Below are 24,608 nucleotides of genomic sequence, written 5' to 3' on the forward strand. Positions count from 1 at the left end.
GCTCAGTGGAGAGAGCGTCGGTCTGTGGACTGAAAAGTCCCGGGTTCGATTCCGGTCAAGGGCATGTACATTGGTTGTGGGCACATCCCTGGTAGGGGGTGTGCAGGAGGCAGCTGGTCGATGTTTCTCTCTCATGGATGTTTCTAGCTCTCTATCCCTCTTCCTTCCTCTCTGTAAAAAATCAATAAAATATATATTTTTTTAAAAAGTTCTTAGAGTTGAGAGACAATTTCAACACTCTATATTCCCTCTTTCATAGCATAGAAGGCTTTGTCTGGTCACCTAGGAATTTAATGCCCTGATTGAAAAGACTCTGATTGGCTGTAGAATTCACTGCAAAATTTGAATGATGTAATCATCCCGGCAATTCCCATAATACCAAAATTTAGGTGGTCTATAAGAGTCTCTGCAAAGGAAAAAGAGAAACAGAAATTGTTATAAACAGCATTCAAAATTAACTGGGTATTGCATTAAGTGCACATTGTGGAGAGGCTGTGCTCCACCTCAACCAGCAGCTGGGACCCACATGTTCCCCAGTCCTGCACACACCCTTCCCTCATGGGGCTACTTGACCCTTCCTACATAGTCAGTCCTGGCTTGGTCTTGGAACCTGCTCAAACTGGAGAGAGGATATGACTGGAGATTGTTTGAATGATTCTCTAGAAGTAGAAGCGAATTGGGGATTAAATAAGAGGAAATAAATTTGAATGAAAGTGAGGAGGAAGCTAAGAAGGCTGGCTGAACCATTAGAATGCAAATTCCTTGGAGTGAAGGATATAGAAAAGGAGGTTGGGTGGAAGTGTCCTAGAATGCCCTACTCTCTAAAGAAGGTTTGCAGTCTATCTTGGAGTTCAGAAGAAAAGGTGGACCAAAATCACAGGATACCCTCTAGCATGAATAGGCCCATTGTGATGGATTTAAAATTTCTGTAGTCAAGTAGTGTTTCTTGCTCAATTATGTTCCCTGTAGCTTGAAGCTACATCATAGAGATTATCAGTTATCATAGGGACTTCAGAATTCAATATATTGGCCATAGACTGACATTTGTAAGTCCTAATGAATAAACTAAATTAATTGATTTGTACATTTGCAAAATATCCAACAGAGTTATATTGAGAGGTCATATACCAAACCGCTTTTGCAAATGAGAACTCCTGGGAAAGGTACCAGTGTGATTTTGTAACTTTTACTGAGATAGTACAATTTTTTTCCCACATATACTGTGCCTAGGCTATCAGAAACTTGGGTTTTCCTATCATTTTTATGATGGTTTATTCAGTATTTTGTGTTCTTACAGCACTTGAGCGCAGAAAACACATTCATTGTAGAAAGTACGACCACGTCTTGTGCAGATTGGATCCACTTTGTTGGGGCAAGTACGTAAGTAACCCTTATATGCATCACAGTTTGGCTGTTAAACATAAAGAAGAACATAAACTTTGTCAGGTAATGAAATTTTTTAGTGAATTGTTCTTTAACCTTAGTACAAGATACCATGCATCAAAATGGAATGAAAATCTTGTATAATGAGGTTTGGAAATGAATCATCCACTTAGTCATAAAATATTATTGATATATGTCTACAAACGCAATATCATTAGTAAAATACAGACAAATGGCTGAATGTATTTGTATAAATTAGCCACCCTTGTTTCACTTCTCCTCCTGCCTGCATCAGATCTCCCCATTATTTCATACCACAAGGTGTAGTAAAATGAAATTTTAAAAATTTCCCTATATTTCTCAATAGTTTTACTATTAAAGTATCAGATACATTTAGATAATCATCAGATATATACATGTTCAATACATTAGTATTTGTGTAAGTATATAAAATTTGGTTAATAATGTCAGTAATGGTAATTTACCTAAATAAACAAAATGGTATGAATTCTGACATACCGGCTTTTAAAATACCTTTAAACTTTAGCTATTTAGATGGTTCTTCCCTCTACGTAATATTCTGCTCTGTGAATATATGAAAATTATTATTTTACCCACCTTCAATTTTTGTAAATATTTGGATAATATTTGTAATCCTCTTGTTTTCCTAGTCTACACAATTCTAAGTTATTCTTTTCCTTTTATTTCTTTTTTTTTTTTAAGGAGAGAGATAGAGAAAGAGAATTTAACTAATGGCTCATGCAGTTGTGGGGACTTGTAAGTTTTTAGGGCAGGCTAGAAATTCAGGTAAGATTTCTGTATTACAGTCTTAGGGCAGAATTCCTTTTTAAAATATTTTTATTGATTCCAGGTAGAAAGGGAGAGGGAGAGAGAGATAGAAACATCAATGATGAGAGAGAATCATTGATTGGCTGGCTTCTGCAAGCTCCCCACTGAGGATAGAGCCCCACAACCCACGCATGTGCCTTTAACTGGAATCGAACCTGGGGCCCTTTAGTCAGCAGGTCCATGCTCTATCCACTGAGCCAAACCAGCTAGGGCCACAATTCTACGTTAAATGCACTGTAACCTTTATCAGATGCTTGCAAATAACAAGGATACCCAATAATGGAATCTTTGAAATATGGGATATTTTTATCTTATCCAAAATACCAAATAGTTTTTTAAGACTGGCTTAATTTCATTTAATCTAGCATAATAATGGCACAATTAAAAAATTCTTTTGAGAATCACTCTTTTACACATTTTGTTTGGTGAATATTTTTTTTATAGAGGTAAGTAAAAGGTGTAGATAGATAGGAATATTAATGAGAGAAAGAGAGACATCCGTTGGCTGCCTTCTGCATACCACAATTGGGGATTTAGCCCAAACCTAGGCATGTGCCCTGACCAGGAATTGAACCAGGCACCTCATGGTTCATGGGTGGAAGCTTAACCACTGTGCAACACTGGCAGAGCATTTGGTGAAATTTGCTATTAAAACCTATAATATGAAACAATTAAAAGTTCACCTTTTTCAATATTAAAATTAATCAAAATTAAACTTACCGGTTTGCGCACACTTGTTTTACGTGCAAGAGAATTTCCTGTAACCAGCACACAAAAGAAAACATAAAAATAAGAAGAATCAGCAAACAATTGGAGTCTCTGTGGGGGGAACCTATACCTTTTAATAGCAAAATACTACACATATTGCCTACTCAGTACCTCCAAGTTCTGAGGTGAGCCTCTTGTGGTAGTATCAAAACAGTAAGTTCACAAAATAGCTCCAAATCTGGAAATAAAATTCCAAATTATTCTCATCTGGGAAAAATATGTGTAAGTGTTGTGCAGCAATCACCACACTCTCCTGTGAAGATAACATGTTTCTCTTTATTCATTTTGTAATAAATGAGACATGCTAGTCAGAGAAGACAATGCCTTGTTTAATGTCTCTAATATGCCTTGCATAAAGTCACCTAACAAAAAGAAATTAATTACCACTTAATGAAATAGTACTTAGTTCTAATATCCGGGGTCTGTTCAACACCTTAAAACTACTTTACACAAATTCTTCAGTCTCCTTGCACTAACGGAAGATAAATTTCCAGGAGAGGGGTCAATGAGTTCTCCCCTTACACAAAGTTTTTACTTTAGTGGCCTCAGAACAGGCAGACAACAAATCAGATTGCCAAGGAATGTCAGATCTAGGAGGCATCATTACTCCCTACACTCTGCATTTAGCAAACATAGAATCTGACCTCCAAAAAGTAATAATAATAATTAGGTAAATAATTTTAGTCATAAATGAACAAGAAGCAAAGTTCTGCTCATTCTAACCCATCTCTCTGCTTCCATTCCTCTAAGGTGGGAAAAGAGAAAAAGCAGTCCACAGATGTAATTTCTTAAAAGGGCTTTGTAACTTGCCCCCTTTCATTGGGCCAGTTAAAATATTACAAACCCAATAAAAGAAGATGCTCCATTTTGAGATAACAGAAGTTGTCTCTTGCAATTTCTATGATATATTAACTGCTTCATCCAGAATTGAAATGTACTCACCAGAATAAAGAAAAAATGCCAAGGCAGTGAAGAAAATAACCTTGATCCATGATGAGAAGAAAGGCATTTTATCAAGTCTGAAGAAAAAACCCAAAAGGAATGTTTACAACACCTGACACACAAACAAATTTCCTCTTTCTAAAGGAAAGTTTCTTACAGGCGAAGGACCTGCTGCTCCCCTAGGTTCCTAATTATATTGGACTTTCCCTTTTTTCTTTGCCCAAACTCACAGGATCAAGGAGACTCACCTGGGAACAGAAGGCATCATAGAGACTTGAGAGAAACACCAGGACAAATTCTCAGCACACTTAAGATGGAGCTGTTTATTCCCAAACCTTGGCTCAGTCCACAGAAGCCTGACACCACTTAAGGAAATGTGCACACTAGAATCTCCATTTCCTCAGAATATAGAAACACTTCAGCAAGGACTGACCTGGACCAGGCCTCACAGCAATGCTGCACACCATGGCCAGCCCATAGATTCCCACCCAACCTCCCTGAAACAGGAGGCAGTGGAGCCTGAGGCCTCCAGCTCTAGAGACTGTGCCCATTTTGTTTCCCTTTCTTTGTCAACCACCTTCACCCAGCTGAGGAGTCTCCATTATTGAATTGCTGTTGAGGAGCTTGATGGGGTTAAAATAGATGGCTCATAGTAACATAAGGCAGAGGTATTCTGTGTTCTGCCTAGAGGCTGTAGAACAGCTTGTGAGTTATGCCACATCAATAACTCTCAATAGGTCTTCCCTCAGTAAGAGATTTGGGATGATATGATATTCTCAGAACTGTGAGATGGGGATAAGGTAATAAACAGTGCTTTAAAACCCTAAAATAGAGAAGAGATGTGAAAGCTTTTCAAGCTACTGAGTTGGAAAGAAAGGAGAATCAAAGCAAGAAAGAGAAGAATAAATTTTGGAAACTGTAATTACATCCATATATACACCTTTGTTATTTTGTAACACTAGGGGCACATTTGACTCCATTGGAGATATGGTTTATTAAACTTTTTGTTTTGAGATAAATGGAGATTCTCATAAAGCTGTATGTAATAGTACAGAGAGTTATCATGTTCCTTTTAATCAATTTTCCCCAAGGGGACATCTCCTAAAGCTATAGTACAATTTCACCACCAGGAATATTTAAAAAGCTCCCAGATGAATATCAGGCAGCCAGCTTTGATTTTTGGCTGGAGTAAAATATGAAATACTAAGATCATGAGAGAAAGAAGGCTCGAGTGAAATTGAATCCACACGGTACAATGTGCTAAATTTTATATTGAATCATCTGATCTGAGGAATAAGTGAAGAAACAAGATCAAGTCAGTATAGCCTAGCTGACTTTAAATAGAGTCTGTGTAGTCAGGCTGACAAAATTAGTTCAAAACAAAGTGCTGAAGCATGAGCAATGAATTTTATTTTAATTAGCCTGAGAACTCATAAATGGATGGATATTTCATGTTCATGAATAGGAAGACTTCCTATTGTCAAGGTGTCAGTTACTTCCATCTTGACCTATAGATTCAATACAATCCAAATCAAAATCCCAGCAAGTTATTGTGTGGCTGCTATTAAACCAATTCTATAGTTTATATGCAAGGCAAAAGATCCAGAATAGCCAATTGAGTATTGAAAGAGAAGACCAAAGCTGGACAATTGATGCTACTCAAATTCAAGACTCACTATAATTAATTCAGTAATCAAGACTGGGCCTTGGCAGAAGAAGAGACAAGTCGATTAATGGAAGAGAACAGACATCCCAGAAACAGACCCCCTTAAATAGTCACAACTGATTTTTGACAACTGAGCCGAGGTATTATAATGAGGCAAAGATAGTTTCTCAAAATAGTGCCTGAACAATAGGATATCCACATTCAATAAAAAAAACTTAAACCCAGACGTTATACCCATCACAGAAATTAAGTCTAAATGAAGCACGGACCTAATATAAAATGCAAACTTTAAAACTCCTAGGCGATAAGATAGGAGAAACCTAGGGAAGGATGAATACTATTAAATACCATACTTTTTTAATAGAAATTCTTACCCAAGGATAATTTTTCCATTGATTTTCAGAGAGATTGGAAAGGACGAAGAGAGAGGTAGAGGGGAAAAACGAGGGAGAGAGAGAGAGAGAGAGAGAGAGAGAGAGAGAGAGAGAGAGAGAGAGAGATCTGTGCAAGAGAAACATTTCTTGGATGCCTCCTGCAGGTGCCCAGCAAGTGACAGAATTGAACCTGTAACCCAGTTACTTGACCTTGAGCATAAATCAAACTGGGGAACCTTCTTGGGAGTAGGGGAGGCTGACACTCCCACCACTGAGTCACAGGAGGCAGGGCTAAACCCCTTTACTTTTCATAGGGAAGACTGATCCCTTTTTTCCTTTTCATAGGGAAGACTGATCCCTTTTTTCCTTTTCATAGGGAAGACTGTTCCCTTTTTTCCTTCTGCACCCAAATCAAATAAAATTAAGCATATTAAGTAGTACATATGGAAAAAAGCTCAATGAAACTATCTCCTGTAGCATTTAAGAATCCATGCAGTTTTCAATGCTCAATCTATCCTTTAGAGATCCAGGAACAATTATTCCTGGAAGGACCAGGGCTGAAGCAGTCCTGACAACAATACTATACAAAAACCACAACAATGTATGTCCCATGTTACCCACCTCAGAAGGCACAATACACAGGGAGACTGCGGATGTCTTGTTTACTTGTGCAGCCTCAGCCAGCTCCTCTATGTTGATTAGCGTATTTTAAATACTGCTATAGGAGAACAAATGTCAGGAGAGAAAGGACATAGAGGAAAGGACAACTTCCCTGGTACTGACTGGGAAGTTGCCACACACAGAGGTCATCAAAGCCATTCTTACAGCAGGAAGTTTAGAGGACAATTCTATCTGATGGGCACAATGAATATGGAGAGGATAAAATGGTAAGTATGTTATAGATCCTAAAATAGGTAAGATAAGAAGTCTTTCTAAGTTAGGGAGCTGTGTAACATCAAGAGATAAGGCATGAAAAGAATGTCAGAAACTACAATTTGCAACTATGTCTGGAACATCAGTAGTTATAAAACATAGATAGCTATGAGAGGCACCTGGAGAACTTTGTAAAATTACCTGAGCCCATGTTCCTTCCCAAGGCTGCAATTCCATTTGCTATGTGAGATCCTAGTAACTGGTATTTTAATAAGTTTCTAAGATGATGGTAACTTGCAGCTACAGTTGAGAGTGACTGAGCTAGAGCCACAGAGCAATCTCTGGGACAGTATTACATCAATCTTCCTACTTCCGTAAACCAGAGCTTTCATAGTTAGTGAATATATACAAACCTGTTTGTGGGTAGCTTTATTCACACACTTATGTTAGGTTTCTTTTGGAAATATAGCTTGTTTCAAATTTCTGTGATCCAGTCTCAGAAAAGGGAAACTCTAAAATGAGAATGATAGGTTATTCTTAAGAATCTAGAGCCAGCCCCGACTGGTGTTTCTCAGTGGTTAGAGCAACAGCCCATGCACTGAAGGGTTTTGGGTTTGATTCCCAGTCAAGGGCACATACCTGGGTTGAGGATCCATCCCCAGCCCCTACTGGGGCACGTGGGGAAGGCAGCAAATACATGTGTCTCTCTCACATTGATGTTTCTCTCTCTCTCTGTTTTCCCCCTTTCCCACCCACTCCCTTCCACTCTCTCTAAAAACCAATGGCAAAAATATCCTCCAGTGAGGATTAACAACAACGAAAAAATCCAGACAACTGTGCTTCATGTCTTAGGTCTGTGGCTTAGTATGACATAAATCTTAAAATATTTATATATTTGATTAAAGTTGACTTATTATAAAAAATGAATTAAAATAAAATAGGTGCATGCAATTGTTAAATGATTTTTACATAAAAAATGCCTAAAAATGCCTGTACCAGATAAGCATAGAATAAGGAGAGAAGCATTTTCAAATAGTTAATGAAAATCTATTACATAAAAGGGCTGTATCATTTATTGACCAAATATCAGCAAATTGAATACTGCAATATTTCTAAAAGATTATTATTAAGTAGGATTTTCCTGAACTCAATGTTGATTCAACATTTGAAAACTAAGAAATGTGATTCAATATATTAACAGAGTAAAGGAGAAAATCATATGACCAGCTCAATAGACAGCTATTCGTGATAAAAATAATTTTGATGACTAAAATGTAAGTAGACACTCAGTTTGATGAAGGACATCGCGAAACACAGCAAACAGCATAATTCATGCTGTAATTTTGATTGCTTCCCCACAAGATGAAGAGATCTCAGTGCAATAAAAAAAGGAAAAAGAAAAGCAGAAGGGCAAAAGAGTTTAAGATTGACAAAGAAAAGGACAATTGTCTCTATTAGCAAATAGTCACTGCAGAATAGCCTAAGAAATGTAAAGGCAATTACAGCCCTAGCCTATTGGCTAGGTGGGTAGAGCATAGGACTCAGGACTGAGGGGTCCCGGGTATGATTCTGGCCATGGGCATGTACCTCACTTGCAGAGTCCATCTCTGGCTTTGGTAGTGGCCCAAGCAAGAGGCAACCAATCAATGTGGCTCTCTCACATTGATGTTTCTGTCTGTCTCTCTCTCTCTCCCCGCTGTGGTAAGGGACCAAAAAAAGGGTGTGAGGGCAATTACAAAAATTAAAAAGAAATGCATTATGGTTAAAGGATACAAGGTCAATATATACTAGCAAAACTAACAAAAACATAAAATAACAAAAACTTACAGTTTACAACATTTTCCCAACAGTTTTGCTCAGGTATAATTCACATATAATAAACTTCACATGCTAAACTGTGCAGTCTGATAAATTTTACATGTATATGCACCCCTGAAACGATCTTCACAATCAAGATCGTGGACGTATCCATCACCCCCAAAAGTTTCCTCCTGTCCCTCCCTTCCTCTCTCCCCAGGCAGCTGATGATCTGTTGTCACTTTAGATTAGTTTGCCTTTTCTAGAATTTTTACATAGATATAATATGCCATATGTATCCTAGTTTGCCTTTTATTCAGCAAAATTATTTTGGGAAACATCTGTGTTGTTGTGTATCAGAACATTTACATTGTTTCCAGTTTGCGATATACAGAATAAAGTTGCCACAAATATTCATATACATGTCGTTCTTAACCATATGCATACATTTCACATGGGTGAATGCCTAGCAGTGGAAGGGCTGGAATACAGGGTAGTTCAAAAGTAAAAAGCTTCTTAATTTTTAAAGAGACTGCCCAATTCTTTGCCAAAGTATTGTCCTTCTTTATATTCCCACCAGTGGTGCCTGAGAGTTCCAGTTGCTCCACATCACCCACTCTTGGTGTGATCAGTCGTTATAATGTTAGCCACTTTGTTAGGTATAGAGTAGTATCTCATTGTGGTTAATTTACATTTCCTTAATAACTTTGGCCTTTGAAGAGGGTTATTTTTAGTGAAATGCAATTGACATAAACATTGTATGATTTTAAGGTCTACAGCATGTTAATTGGATACATTTGTATATTACCTAAGATAAACACCATAGCACTAGATAAACCCCTACCACGTCACATAATCATTTCTTTTTTGTGGTGAGAACACTTAAGATCTAGTCACTTAGCAACTTTGATGTATTGTTGACTATAATCACAATGCTCTGCTCTTCATGTCTTCAGAACTTATTCTTCTTTTAACTCCAACTTTGTTCCCTTTGATCAACAAATCCTTATTTTCCCAAGTCGTCACGCTCTCATAACCACCATTCTACTCTGTTTCTATGTAGTAAGCTTTGTAAGGTTCCATGTATGTGAAAATATTATTCAGTATTTGTTGTTCTCTGTCTGATGTTGCTCACTTGACATAATGCTCTCAAGGACCATGTGTGTTTTCACAAATGGAAGGATTTTCTTCTTTCTCCTGGTTGAATAACATATTATTGTGTATATAACATCTTCTTTATCCATTCATATGTTAGACATAAGTTATTTCATCTCCATTATATTTACAAAGAAGTGGGATTTTTCTGTGTTAGATGGTAGTTCTATTTTTAATTTTTTGAAGAACCTCCATTCTCTTGTGATCTTATTTATACCAACTTAAATTCCCACTCATGATGTATAAGGTTTCCTCTTCTTCACATCCTCGTCAACACTTGTTTGTCATCTTGATGATAGCCTTTCTAATAGGTGTATGGTGATATATTATTATGGCTCTGATTGGCATTTCGCAGAAGAGTTTCCAGCCCATTTCCATGTACCTGTTGGCCATTTGCATGTACTCTTCAAACACTGTCAGTACGGATCCTTTGCCCATTGTTTAAAATTTATTTCAAAGTGAGGAAGGGAGAGGGAGAGAAGCAGAGATGTAAACATCACTGATGAGAGAGTCATTGATCAGCTGTCTTCTGCATGCCCCTATTGGGGATCAAGCCCACAACCCAGGCATGTACCCTGACTGGGAATCAAACCTAGACCTCCTAGTTCATGGGTTGATGCTCAACTACTGACCACACCTGCCAACTTTTCATTGAATTTTTTATTGTTATTTTGTCATATGAGTTCTGTGTGTATTTCAGATGTTATGGGATGCATGGTTTATAAAAATTGCTCCCATTTTGTAGGTGGTCTTTTCATTTGTTGGTTGTTCCTTTTGCTGTGCTGAAGTCCCACATAACCAACAAAACAATTCTGTAAGTTTAAACTAGTGATGAGATCTTCAAGCTCTTTATAGCTAATAGGTGCCGGGTTATAAAAGTGAGTGCCTCTGCAAACTTTCTGGTGGTTTTATCCACCACATTAAACTATTTTAAGAGTGTAACACCAAATTTTAACACATAATATTGTTTTCTAATGAAGTGATTCTTCAAGTAATTTAAAAACCTTACTGTGACTTGGACAGCAAGACAATCTATGAGGATAATAATGTGTTTATTAAAATACCTCCTTTTACTTGAGTTCTGTTTCAATATCTAGAAATCCTGGGAATTTGTGAATGAATTTGTGCTTTGAGAGAACAAATGTGTGATCAGAATGGCCTACGTGATTAGACAAATGCCACCTATCTTAGATGTCAGCTTATTGATACCAGGATAAAACATTAGTGGTCAGATCTAACTGTCTGCTAAATGCCTCATGAATCCAGAGAAAATAAGACAGAGGCCGGGGAAGGAACAGATATGTGGTACAATTCCCTGGTCCGCTTCTTAGCCCTACCGAATCAGAAGTTAAACTGGAGAAGTCTAGGAGTCAGAATTGTTAGTGAGACCTCTTGTGATTCTTACGTAAATAAGAAAAATGCTGATTTCCAAAGTCTTCTAAATGAAACGTAAGATTAAATCCTTGTGCCTTCAAGGTTAGATATTTCCCACCCATAGGTGAATTATGGCCGTACTTCAGCGAATACAGGTCTTTGTAAAACATTCTAAATCATTTGCTTTAGGAGAGATTAATAATTCAAGAACAAATTGAATAAACACAAGGTAATGTTATATCTGGATCTGGGGGGTATATCTGCCACAATTTTATCTTTTTCCTTATCTCTGATATAACACCTCAAACATTCAGTGTCCAGCATTGACATACATGGTCCCTAGTCTTGTAGGACATTTGGTCCTGTCTAAAATGAGCAATGAGATACTTGTTCCCTGCCAAAACAGCCTCATATTTTGCTCTGTCCTAAGCATCCATGGAGACATTTGGTCCATAGTTAATATAAATCCTCCTCTTTTACAAGATCTAAGCCCTGACATATCTACTTGCCCCATGTGTCATTGCCAGCCAGGCTACCAAGGTAAGAAAGGTTGTTATTGCCAGATAGCACAACACAGTCATTGGACCAATACAATCTGAAATCATTTTTATGTTTTAATACTATAACCCAGAGTATAAGTAAACATTATGGGCTATTTGAATGCAAGGATAACTTCTTAGGATGTAATGTAGTTCTTTTAAATGTGTTTTTATTGAGGGTGGGAAGAGAGAGAGAGAGAGAGAGAGAGAGAGAGAGAGAGAGAACAACCCATAACCTGGGTATGTGCTCTGACTGGAAATCAAACCAGTGACCTTGAGGTGCATGAAATGACACACATGCAACTGAGCCCCACTGGGCAGGGCAAGTGTTTATGTTTTTGACAGGATCAAACTTCAGAAACTTTTTGGTGTGAACCAAATGTCTCCAAGGACATTTGGGACAGGACCAAATGACTGGGAATCATAATTAGGGATAAGAAATATTACAGGTTAGCCAAAACCAGTTTGGCTCAGTGGATAGAGCGTCGGCCTGCGGAGTCAAGGGTCCCAGGTTCGATTCCGGTCAAGGGCATGTACCTTGGTTGCGGGCACATCCCCAGTAGGGGGTGTGCAAGAGGCAGCTGATCAATGTTTCTCTCTCATCGATGTTTCTAACTCTCTATCCCTCTCTCTTCCTCTCTGTAAAAAATCAATAAAATATATTAAAAAAAGAAGAAATATTACAGGTTATGTTTATAGCTGCTTAAGGACTTGCTCCAACACAGCAAATATTCTTGTCATTACCAACAAGTTCCACGTTATTTATTTTAAAGAAAAAAGACTTTGCAGTTTGGCTAAATATCACAAGCCATTTGCCAAAAGCTGGGCTCAGGCTATTACTCGCATACATGCTACAGAGGGCATCTTCTATGAGGAAGTAAGGGCCTCTTGTGATGCTTAAGGCTGAGTTTCCTTCATCTAAAATAATGTGTCCACCTTCTAAGGAAGTTCCAAAATTGAGAGGCATGTACTTCTTTCTCCTTCCACCACCTACTAGCTGGCATCTTGGAAAATAAAAAATTTGGTCTTCACATGTTAATTTTGAGATATCTCAATATATGGAGGTATCTCAAATATATATCTTTGTCTGGGATCCCCCAGAAGTAGGTTTTGTGGTAAAGATTTGAGAACAAATGTGTTGATTCAGGAGACAAAACAGGACACATCAGTAGGATATTGGGGACAGGAGGCAGGAAAATGAAGGCAATAAATGAACAGTGAGTTTTCTAACTTGTTACTTACCACTCTGTGGAAGTGGAATTCACTCCTTAGTGAGACTCTGAAGGTAGTATGCAACATAAAGGTCAGATTTATCCAACTTTAAATGCAAGGAGATGGCATAATTATACATCAACCCTCATCAGCCAATGATTGAGAGGTGACCTCAAGATGTGTTGACTTTCTGGTGCTTCTGACCCTCTGTGTATATGTACACAGTGTTCAGAGAAAGTCCTTTAGCAAAGGGTAGCAGATAGTGGCAGTTGGAAGTTGAGCCCCATGAACTGAGAGGTAGAGCCCAAAAGGATTTGAGCAGGACATGAAAGTACGTGTGGGAATGGAGATATATCAAGAATCTGGCATTTAGAAACAACGGTTAGAGATACAAACTTGTAGTCATTGATGTAAAATGGAATTAAAGTTCATGAGAATGGATAAGATCACTTAGGGAAATAGAAAAGAGAAGAGGACTGTACATTTGGTGCCAGCACCAAAATAAAAATGAAATCAATAAAGCAAACCCACAGGAACAAGAAATGATAAAGCAGACACACAAAAAAAAGAGTGTGATATCATTGGAGCCAAGTTTTAAAAAGCGCATCAAATATAAGCATAACCAATGGACAGAGACAGCAGGGGGATGAGGGCAGGTATGCGAGTTTGCTGAGGGGATAATGGGGGATATGGACACATATGTAATGCCTTAATCAATAAAAAATCAGTTTTAAAAAGCACATCAAGAAAGACATGAGTACTTAGGAAGCATTAAATGAGTATTAGCTGCTACTATTACTCCTTCCTTCCTTCATTCATTCATTGAATTGATTATATTATGCTGATTTGAAAAAAAAGGAAAGAGAAGAAAGGAGTAATAAACCGTACTAAATGCTGCTGATATAGGAATAAAAAATGAGATGTGAGATTCCACTCTTTTATTTTGAAAAGAAAATCCAATTGACAGTCCTAGATGGCTCTTGCCCTTGCAGGGAGGTATTGCAATCACTCCCTCTGGTGTCTATTCTGAGAACCTCACCCTAGTAATGAATTCTAGGAATCTGAAAATAAAAAACTCAATTGACAGTCCTAGAGGGCTGTGACTCCTGCAGGGCTTTAAAAGAAAAGCTTATTGGAGATGACATTGGCAAATATGATCTCCCATGCAGAGGGCTTTCTTCTTGTTTTGTTGATGGTTTCTTTTGCAGTACAGAAGTTTTTTATTTTGATGTAGTCCCATTTGTTTATTTTCTCCTTAGTTTCCATTGCCCTAGGAGCAGTATGGGTAAAGATATTATTCTACATATGTCTGCTGATTTGCTGCCTATGGCTTCTTCTAAGATTTTTATGGTTTCTCATCTTACTTTTAAGTCCTTTATCCATTTTGAATTTATTTTTGTGTATGGTGTAAGTTGGTAGTTTAGTTTCAGTTTTTTGGGGGTTTTTTTGCATGTATCTGTTCAATTTTCCCAACACCATTTATTGAAGAGACTGTCTTAACTCCATTGTATGCTCTTGCCTTTTTTGTCAAATATTAATTGAATATAGTAGCTTGGGTCGATTTCTGGGTTCTTTGTTCTGTTCCATTTGTCTATATGTCTGTTCTTGTGCCAGTACTAGGCAGTTTTGAGAACAGTGGCTTTGTAATATAGCTTGATATATGGTACTGTGATTCCTCCAGCTTTGTTCTTCTTTCTCAGGATTGCTACAGCTCTTCAAGGTCTTTTTTTATTCCATATGGATTTTTGGAGATTTTGTTCTAGGTCTGTGAAATATGCTGTTGGTATCTTAATGGGAATTGCATTGAATCTATAGATTGCTTTGGATATAGTATGGACATTTTAATGATGCTGATTCTACCAATCCATGAACGTGTTATATTCTTCCATTTATGTCTTCCTTTATCTCTTTTTGTCAACGTCCTGTAGTTTCCGTGTACAGGTCTTTTACCTCCCTAGGTAAGTTTATTCCTAGGCATATTAATTTTGTTGTTGTTGCAATGGTAAATGTGATTTTTTTGTTTTTAGTTTCTCTTTCTGTGAGAAATATTTCAGTATTTCATTATTGGTGGATAAAAAAGCCATAGATTTCTGGGTGTTAATTTTGTATCCTGCTCTATTGCCATATTCATTTATTAAGTCTAGTAGTTTTTTGATAGAGTCTTTCGGGTTTTCTATGTAGAATATAATGTTATCAGCAAATAATGACAGTTTTACTCCTTCTTTTCCAATATGGATGCCTTTTATTTCTTATTCTTGTCTGATCACTATGGCTAGCACTTCCAGTACTGTGTCGAACAGGAGTGGTGAGAGTGAGTATTCCTCGTCTTTTTCCTGTTCTTAGGGGAAATGGTTTCAGTTTTTTCCATTGCGTATGATGTTGGCTGTAGGTTTGTCATATATGGCCTTTGTCATGTTGAGATATGCTCTCTCTATTCCCCCCACATTGCTGAGAGTTTTTATCAAAAACAGGTGTTGGATTTTGTTGAATGCTTTCCCTGCATCTATTGATATGATCATGTGATTTTTGTCTTTCAATTTGTTTATGTTATATATCATATTTATTTATTTGGGAATATTGTACCAGCCTTGCATGCCTGGAATAAATCCCACTTGATCTGGAGTATGATCTTGTTAATATATTACTGGGTTTGATTTGCTAATATTTTGTTGAAGATTTTAGCATCTATGTTCATCAGGGATATTGGCCTGTAATTCTCTTTCTTTGTAATGTCTTTATCTGGCTTTAAAATTAGGATAATGCTGTCCTTATAAAATTTGGGCTAGTTCTTCCTCTTGGATTTTCTGATATAGTTTGAGGATTATAGGTATTAGTTCTTCCTTGAATGTTTGTTAGACTCCCCTCTGAAGCCATCCAAACTGGGTTTTTGTTTGGTGGGAGTTTTTTGTTGTTGTTTTTTAAATTACTGCTTCTATTTCTTCAGTTGTTATTGCCCTATTCAGGTTTTGTGATTCCTCCTGATTCAGTTTTTGGAGATTATATTTTTCTAGGAATTTCTCTACTTCAACCACATTGTCCAACTTGTTGGCATATAGTTGTTCATAGTATTTTCTTACAATCCTTTGTATTTCCAAGGTGTCAGTGGTTACTTGTGGAATCCCTTGTCACGTCCCGCATGTTTCAGAGATCCCGTTCAGGTCCGGTTTTCTAGAGAAGGCCGCAATCAAAATGAAAAGAGACTGGAAAAGAGTTAATTTGGGTAAATGGGGGGCCAGGCGGGAGTCCACCTCTAGGGGGAGGACTACCACTGCTCTGGCCTTTGCCATCCCTTTTATTGGGGTTCTGAGATACACCCATATCCTTTAGGCAGGAAATTCCAACAATAGACAATCAGCAAAAATTTACATATAATTAACGGGCGAGAGTTGCTTTAACTACCAATGTCTCAACTAAACAATGAGTGACTAGCTCTGACCATTCAGAGCGATTAAGGTTGACCAGCATTCCGGATTCCCTTTTCACATTTAACTTCCAATGTCTCAATGTTCAGTTTCCAGCAGTTACTTATCCACTTTCATTTCTGATTTTATTTATTTGGGTCCTCTCTGTTTTTTTCTTGGTGAGTCTGGCTAATGGTTTATCAATTTTGTTTATCCTTTCAAAAAACAAGCTCTTGGTTTCATTGAGTTTTTGTATTGTTTTTTTGTTTCTGCATTATCAGTTTCTGCTCTAATCTTTCTTTTTTCCTTCCTTTTACTTACTCTGGGCTTTTCTTGTTGTTCTCTTTCTAGTTCTTTAAGTTGTAGTATTAAATAGTTTATTGCTAACTTTCCTAGTTTTCTGAGGTATACCTGTAGTCCTATGCATTTCCCTCTCAGGAATGCTTTTGCTGTGTCCCAGAGATTTTGGCTTGTTGTGTGATCATTTTCATTTGTTTCTAGGAAGTTTTTTTATTTCTTTTTATCTCATTGGTAACCCATTCATTCTTTAATAGCATGCTCTTTAGCTTCCATGTGTTTGAAAGTTTTGGGTATTTCTTACTGTAGTTCACTTTTAATTTCATTACACTGTGATTTGAGAAGATGCTTGATATGATTTCAATCTTTTTGAACTTGTAGAGTCTTGTTTTATTCCCTAACATGTGGTCTATCTTTGTGAATTATTCATGTATACTTGAGAAGAATGTATATTTTGCTGCGTTAGGGTGATATATTCTATAAATGTCAAGTAAATCCATCTGATCCATTGTGTCCTTTAGATTCTCTGTTTCCTTGTTAAGTTTTTTACTGGAAGATCTGTCCAGTGGAGTCTGAGGGGTGTTAAAGTCCCCTACTATGACTGTATTGTTATCGATCTCTCTGTTAAAGTCCTTTAGAAGTTTCCTTATATATTTATGTGCCCCAATATTAGGTGCATATATGTTTACCAGGGTTATATCCTCTGGTTAGGTTGATCCCTTTAGTATTATGTAGTGACCTTCGTTGTCTTTTATTATGGCCTTCTTTTTAAAGTCTATTTTGTTGGATATCAGTATTGCTACTCTAGCTTTTTTTTTTTTCTTTTCCATTTGCATGGAATAATTTTTTCTATCCCTTCACATCTTCTGTGTGTCTTGTTTTGAGGTGGTTCTATTGTAGACTGCATAGAGTTGGGTTATGTTTTTGTATCCAGTCACCTACTATATGCTTTTTGATTTGAGCATTTAATTTATTTGCATTTAGGGTTATTATTGATAGGTACCTATTTATTGCCATTTTAATTCTGTATGGCTAGGTTTCTCTGTTTCTTCTACTCATTACAGCAGTTGCTTTAGCAATTCTTGTAATGCTGGATTGGTGATGATGTACTCCTATAGCCTTTTTCTTTTTTGGGGGGAAGCTATTTATTTGTCCATCTATTTTGAATGATAGTCTTGCTGGATATTGTTATCTTGGTATCAGATCTTTGCTTTCCATTACCTTGAGTACTTCATGCCATTCCCTTCTAGCCTATAGAGTTTCTGATGAGTAATCAGGTGTCTGGCTTATGGGAACTCCTTTGTAGGTAACAGTTTTCTTTTCTCTTGCTGCCTTTAAGATTCTCTCTTTGTCTTTGATTTTTGTCATTTAATTATGATGTGCCTAGGCATGGATCTGTTTGGGTTCTTCTTATTTGGGGTTCTCTATGCCTTATGAACTTGTGTGACTTTTATCTTTACCAGGTTAGGGAAGTTTTCTGCCATTATTTCTTCAAACACGTCCTGTATTCCTTTCTCCCTTTCTGCCTCTTCTGGCACACCTGCTATTCTAATATTGTTATGTTTTATGTTGTCTCTTAGGTCCATTAAGCTGTCCTCCTGTTTTCTATTTTTTTTTCTTTTTGGTTCTCTGATTGACTGATTTTTTTCAACTCTGTCTTCTAATTCAGTGATTCAATCCGCAGTTTCCCCTAATCTGTGGTGTATTCCTTCCAATGTTTTTTATTTGTGTTATGTCTTCCTTTATCTCAGACTGTTCTTTTTTCATAGTTACTTTATCATTTTTCATGCGGTTGAGCATCTCTACCATCATTATTCTGAATTCTGTTTCAGATATATTTCTTATCTCCCCTTCATTTATCTTTTCTTCTATAAAATTCTCTAGGGTTTTCATTTGGAGGTTGTTTCTTGTCTCCTCATTTTGGCGGTCTGTTTGGGTTTGTGACTATGTATTAGGTAGATCCTCTACACCTTTCAATCTCTAGTGAAGGACAGTGTTAAAGGCTGTTTCTGAATAATTAGATCAGGCATAGACTTAAAGCTTCCAGAGGCCTCCTCTGCCTACAGCAGTGATGGGCAACCTTTTGAGCGTGGTGTGTCAAACTTCGCCAAAAAACTGAGCATAACTCGGGTAGTGTGTCACTTTGAGGAAAAAACTAACTCCAAGACTATAGTCGCAAATGTTTCATCCTCAGGAGCAGCAAATGTTTCATCCTCGGCATGTGGCCGCGTGTCATCAGAAATGGCTACCCGTGTCAGTGCTGACACGCGTGTCATAGGTTCGCCATCACTGGCCTACAGACTGATAGGATTCCAACTTGAATTGCCCGCTATGCATTCATCCTCTTACGTGTTGAGATTTTTTTCAACAGACTGGGCAGTTGCTTCTGCCTGGAGGCTAATTGTTATTTTTAATCTCTTAAGGACATCAAGGCAAGGTATTTTCCAATAAGGTGTGTCAACTATCTTCCCCCCAGGCCAGGCAGATATCTATGTGGGAAAGATGTCCTCTGCTGCGTGAGGGAATGACAGCCCAGGAAACTTGGGGTGTCTGTCTTCTGAGCTCTATCCCCTAGTCCCCTGTCCTGGCTTCTACTCTCACAGCTCCAGTTCACTTTACCCTCCCTCTGCTGGAGCACAGGTGGGTGGCTTCACAGGGCATTTTGTGCATTGGCCCTTTAAGAGGGTGCCTGAATTTTTATCTGTCACTCCCTGGCAGGCAGCACACTGCTGCCTTTCACAGCCAGTTGTAATGTGGGTACCCTTCTCAGGAATGGTGCTCTCTGCTGGGAGGTGGGGGACTTAGCTTGGGGATTATATCTCAGAGTTCCCAGTGGCAATCTCCCACAGCTGGGATATATCTCCAGGACTTCAATTGCTGTCTGTGGGTGCCTGGCCAGCCCTTTTGTCCCTCCACCCCTCCTTCCAGTCTCTATGCAGTCTCCACTTTCGGTCCTGGAGTCTCAGGGTCTCTCCTGTGAGTTTCCATTGATTATTCAGGAAGTTTCTCTGCATTTTAGTTGTAATTCCAGTTTGGTCCTGGGAGCATGTCCATGAAGCATCTACTTACTCTGCCACCATTTTTATTGCAATGTCGTATTTTTAAAAATGCTAATATCATTTAACATTGTATTGATTTGAAATATTTATGATTGTAAATTGCATTAGGTTTTATATTATCAAACACACGATTAAGGTAGTTTTTCATCTGCTATTTAATAATTGAACAGAGAATGAAAATCAATCAAAAGTTCTTAGAGTTGAGAGACAATTTTCAACACTCTATATTCCCTTTTTTATAGCATAGAAGGCTTTGTCTGGTCACCTAGGAATTTAATGCCCTGATTGAAAAGACTCTGATTGGGTGTAGAATCCACTGCATAATAGGATTGCCCTATCTATCCGGGCATCTCCCATAATGCCGAAATTTAGGTGGTCTATAAGAGTCTCTGCAAAGGAAAAAGAGAAACAGAAATTGTTATAAACAGCATTCAAAATTAACTGGGTATTGCATTAAGTGCACATTGTGGAGAGGCTGTGCTCCACCTCAACCAGCAGCTGGGACCCACATGTTCCCCAGTCCTGCACACATCCTTCCCTCATGGGGCTACTTGACTCTTCCTACATAGTCAGTCCTGGCTCAGTCTTGGAACCCGCTCATACTGGAGAGAGGATATGACTGGAGATTGTTTGAATGATTCTCTAGAAGTAGAAGTGAATTGGGGATTAAATAAGAGGAAATAAATTTGAATGAAAGTGAGGAGGAAGCTAAGAAGGCTGGCTGAACCATTAGAATGCAAATTCCTTGGAGTGAAGGATATAGAAAAGGAGGTTGGGTGGAAGTGTCCTAGAATGCCCTACTCTCTAAAGAAGGTTTGCAGTCTATCTTGGAGTTCAGAAGAAAAGGTGGACCAAAATCACAGGATACCCTCTAGCATGAATAGGCCCATTGTGATGGATTTAAAATTTCTGTAGTCAAGTAGTGTTTCTTGCTCAATTACGTTCCCTGTAGCTTGAAGCTACATCATAGAGATTATCAGTTATCATAGGGACTTCAGAATTCAATATATTGGCCATAGACTGACATTTGTAAGTCCTAATGAATAAACTAAATTAATTGATTTGTACATTTGCAAAATATCCAACAGAGTTATATTGAGAGGTCATATACCAAACCGCTTTTGCAAATGAGAACTCCTGGGAAAGGTACCAGTGTGATTTTGTGACTTTTACTGAGATAGTACAATTTTTTTCCCACATATACTGTGCCTAGGCTATCAGAAACTTGGGTTTTCCTATCATTTTTATGATGGTTACTTCATTTTTTTGTGTTCTTACAATACTACAGAGCAGAAAACACATTCGTTGTAGAAAGTACGGCCACGGCCTGCGCAGATTGGATCCACTTGGTTGGAGCAAACATTTAATCGACCCTTATATGCACCACAGTTTGGCTGTTAAACATAAAGAAGAACATAAACTTTGTCAGGTAATGAACTCTTTGAATAAAATGTTCTTTAACCTTACTACAAGATACCATGCATCAAAATGGAATGAAAATCTTGTATAATGAGGTTTGGAAATGAATCATCCACTTAGTCATAAAATATTATTGATATATTTTTGCAAACCCAATATTATTTGTAAAATACAGACAAATGGCTGATTGTATTTGTATAAATTAGCTACCCTTGTTTCACTTCTCCTCCTGCCTGCATCAGATTTCCCCATTATTTCATACCATAAGGTGTAGAAAGATGAAATTTTAATAATTTCCCTATATTTCTCAATGGTTTCAGTATTAGAGTATCTGAAACATTTAGATTATCAGCAGATATGTACATATTCAATACATTAGTACTTGTGTAAGTATATAAATTTTGGTTAGTAGTAATGTCTGTATTGGTAATTTACCTAAATAAACATAGTGGTATGTATTCTGACAGACTGGCTTTTAAAATGTATTTGTAAACTTTAGCTATGTAGATGTTTCTTTATTCTATATAATATTCTGCTCTGTGAATATATGAAAATTATTATTTTATCCACCTTTAAGTGGATAATATTTGTAATCCTCTTGTTTTGCTAGTATACACAATTCTACGTTATTCTTTTTCTTTTATTTATTTCTTTTTTTTTTAAGGAGAGAGATAAAGAGATTTTAACTAATGGCTTATACAGTTGTGGGGACTGGTAAGTTTTTAGGGCAGGCTAGAAATTCAGGTAAGATTTCTATGTTACAGTCTTAGGGAAGAATTCCTTTTTTTTTTTTTTTTTAACATTTTTATTGATTCCAGATAGAAAGGGAGAGGGAGAGGGAGAGAGAGATAGAAATATCAATGATAAAAGAGAATCATTGATTGGCTGCCTCCTGAATGCTTCCCACTGGGGACAGAGCCCCACAACCCAGGCATGTGCCTTTCACTGGAATTGAATCTGGGGCCCTTTAGTCAGCAGGTCTATCCACTGAGCCAAACCAGCTAGGGCCACAAACCAGCTAGGGCCACAAACCAGCTAGGGCCACTGTAACCTTTATCAGATGCTTGCAAATAACAAGAATACCCAATAATGGAATCTTTGAAATAATGGGATATTTTTATCTTATCCAAAATACCAAATAGTTTTTTAAGACTGGCTTAATTTCATTTAATCTAGCATAATAATGGCACAATTAAAAAATTCTTTTGAGAATCACTCTTTTACACATTTTGTTTGGTGAATATTTTTTTTTATAGAGGTAAGTGAAAGGTGTAGATAGATAGGAATATTAATGAGAGAAAGAGAGACATCCGTTGGCTGCCTTCTGCATACCACAATTGGGGATTTGGCCCAAACCTGGGCATGTGCCCTGACCAGGAATTGAACCAGGCACCTCATGGTTCATGGGTGGAAGCTTAACCACTGTGCAACACTGGCAGAGCATTTGGTGAAATTTGCTATTAAAACCTACAATATGAAACAATTAAAAGTTCGTCTTTTTCAATATTAAAATTAATCAAAATTAAACTTACCCGTTTGCGCACGCGTTTTACAAGTGGAAGAGAATTTCCTGTAACCAGCACACAAAAGAAAACGTAAAAAAAAGAAGAATCGGAAAACAATCAGAGTCCCTGTAGGAAGAACCTATAGTTTTTAATAGCAAAATACTACACATATTGCCTACTCAGTACCTCCAAGTTCTGAGGTGAGCCTCTTGTGGTAGTATCAAAACAGTAAGTTCACAAAATAGCTCCAAATCTAGAAATAAAATTCCAAATTATTCTCATCTGGGAAAAATATGTGTAAGTGTTGTGCAGCAATCACCACACTCTCCTGTGAAGATAACATGTTTCTCTTTATTCATTTTGTAATAAATGAGACATGCTAGTCAGAGAAGACAATGCCTTGTTTAATGTCTCTAATATGCCTTGCATAAAGTCACCTAACAAAAAGAAATTAATTACCACTTAATGAAATAGTACTTAGTTTTAATATCTGGGGTCTGTTCAACACCATAAAACTACTTTACTCAAATTCTTCAGTCTCCTTGCACTAACGGAAGTTAAATTTCCAGGAGAGGGGTCAATGAGTTCTCCCCTTACACAAAGTTTTTACTTTAGTGGCCTCAGAACCAGAAGACAACAAATCAGATTGCCAAGGAATGTCAGATCTAGGAGGCATCATTACTCCCTACACTCTGCATTTAGCAAACGTAGAATCTCACCTCCAAAAAGTAATAATAATAATTAGGTAAATAATTTTAGTCATAAATGAACAAAAAGCTTAGTTCTGCTCATTCTAACCCACCTCTCTGCTTCCATTCCTCTAAGGTGGGAAAAGAGAAACAGCAATCCACAGATGTAATTTCTTAAAAGGGCTTTGTAACTTGCCCCCTTTCTTTAGGCCAGTTAAAATATTACAAACCCAATAAAAGAAGATGCTCCATTTTGAGATAACAGAAGTCATCTCTTGCAATTTCTATGATATATTAACTGCTTCATCCAGAATTGAAATGTACTCACCAGAATAAAGAAAAAATGCCAAGGCAGTGAAGAAAATAACCTTGATCCATGATGAGAAGAAAGGCATTTTATCAAGTCTGAAGAAAAAACCCAAAAGGAATGTTCACAACACCTGACACACAAACAAATTTCCTCTTTCTAAAGGAAAGTTTCTTACAGGCAAAGGACCTGCTGCTCCCCTAGGTTCCTAATTATATTGGACTTTCCCTTTTTTCTTTGCCTAAACTCACAGGATCAAGGAGACTCACCTGGGAACAGAAGGCATCATAGAGACTTGAGAGAAACACTAGGACACATTCTCAGCACACTTAAGATGGAGCTGTTCATTCCCAAACCTTGGCTCAGTCCACAGAAGCCTGACACCACTTAAGGAAATGTGCACACTAGAATCTCCATTTCCTCAGAATATAGAAACACTTTAGGAAGGACTGACCTGGACCAGGCCTCACAGCAATGCTGCACACCATGGCCAGCCCATAGATTCCCACCCAACCTCCCTGAAACCGGAGGCAGTGGAGCCTGAGGCCTCCAGCTCTAGAGACTGTGCCCATTTTGTTTCCCTTTCTTTGTCAACCACCTTCACCCAGCTGAGGAGTCTCCATTATTGAATTGCTGTTGAGGAGCTTGATGGGGTTAAAATAGATGACTCATAGTAACATAAGGCAGAGTATTCTGTGTTCTGCCAAGAGGCTATAGAACAGCTTGTGAGTTATGCCACATCAATAACTCTCAATAGGTCTTCCCTCAGTAAGAGATTTGGGATGATATTATGATATTCTCAGAACTGTGAGGTGGGGATAAAGTAATAAACAGTGCTTTAAAACCCTAAAATAGAGAAGAGATGTGAAAGCTTTTCAAGCTACCGAGTTGGAAAGAAAGGAGAATCAAAGCAAGAAAGAGAAGAATAAATTTTGGAAACTGTAATTATATCCATACTAGAGGCCCGGTGCACGAAATTCGTGCACTGAGGGGGATTGT

The 24,608-nt window shown here is 37.6% G+C and overlaps 1 protein-coding gene across 1 annotated transcript in view; it reads right to left on the reverse strand.

Annotated features, from left to right (window-relative positions):
• Positions 1 to 330: 330 nt before the first annotated feature.
• The window catches only part of LOC307099091 (serine protease inhibitor Kazal-type 10-like), a gene marked incomplete at both ends in the record, with an annotated part of 40,679 nt that continues 16,401 nt past the window's right edge, over positions 331 to 24,608 (reverse strand). Inside the window, 6 exons of the mRNA XM_079770284.1 lie at positions 331 to 406; positions 1,296 to 1,411; positions 2,953 to 2,990; positions 12,561 to 12,724; positions 20,968 to 21,083; positions 22,641 to 22,678. Coding sequence (XP_079626410.1) covers positions 331 to 406; positions 1,296 to 1,411; positions 2,953 to 2,990; positions 12,561 to 12,724; positions 20,968 to 21,083; positions 22,641 to 22,678 — 548 coding nt within the window. The remainder of the gene's footprint in view (positions 407 to 1,295; positions 1,412 to 2,952; positions 2,991 to 12,560; positions 12,725 to 20,967; positions 21,084 to 22,640; positions 22,679 to 24,608) is intronic.

The sequence above is a fragment of the Cnephaeus nilssonii genome (assembly GCF_951640355.1).
Source record: "Cnephaeus nilssonii genome assembly, chromosome: 5".
Taxonomy (NCBI): domain Eukaryota; kingdom Metazoa; phylum Chordata; class Mammalia; order Chiroptera; family Vespertilionidae; genus Cnephaeus; species Cnephaeus nilssonii.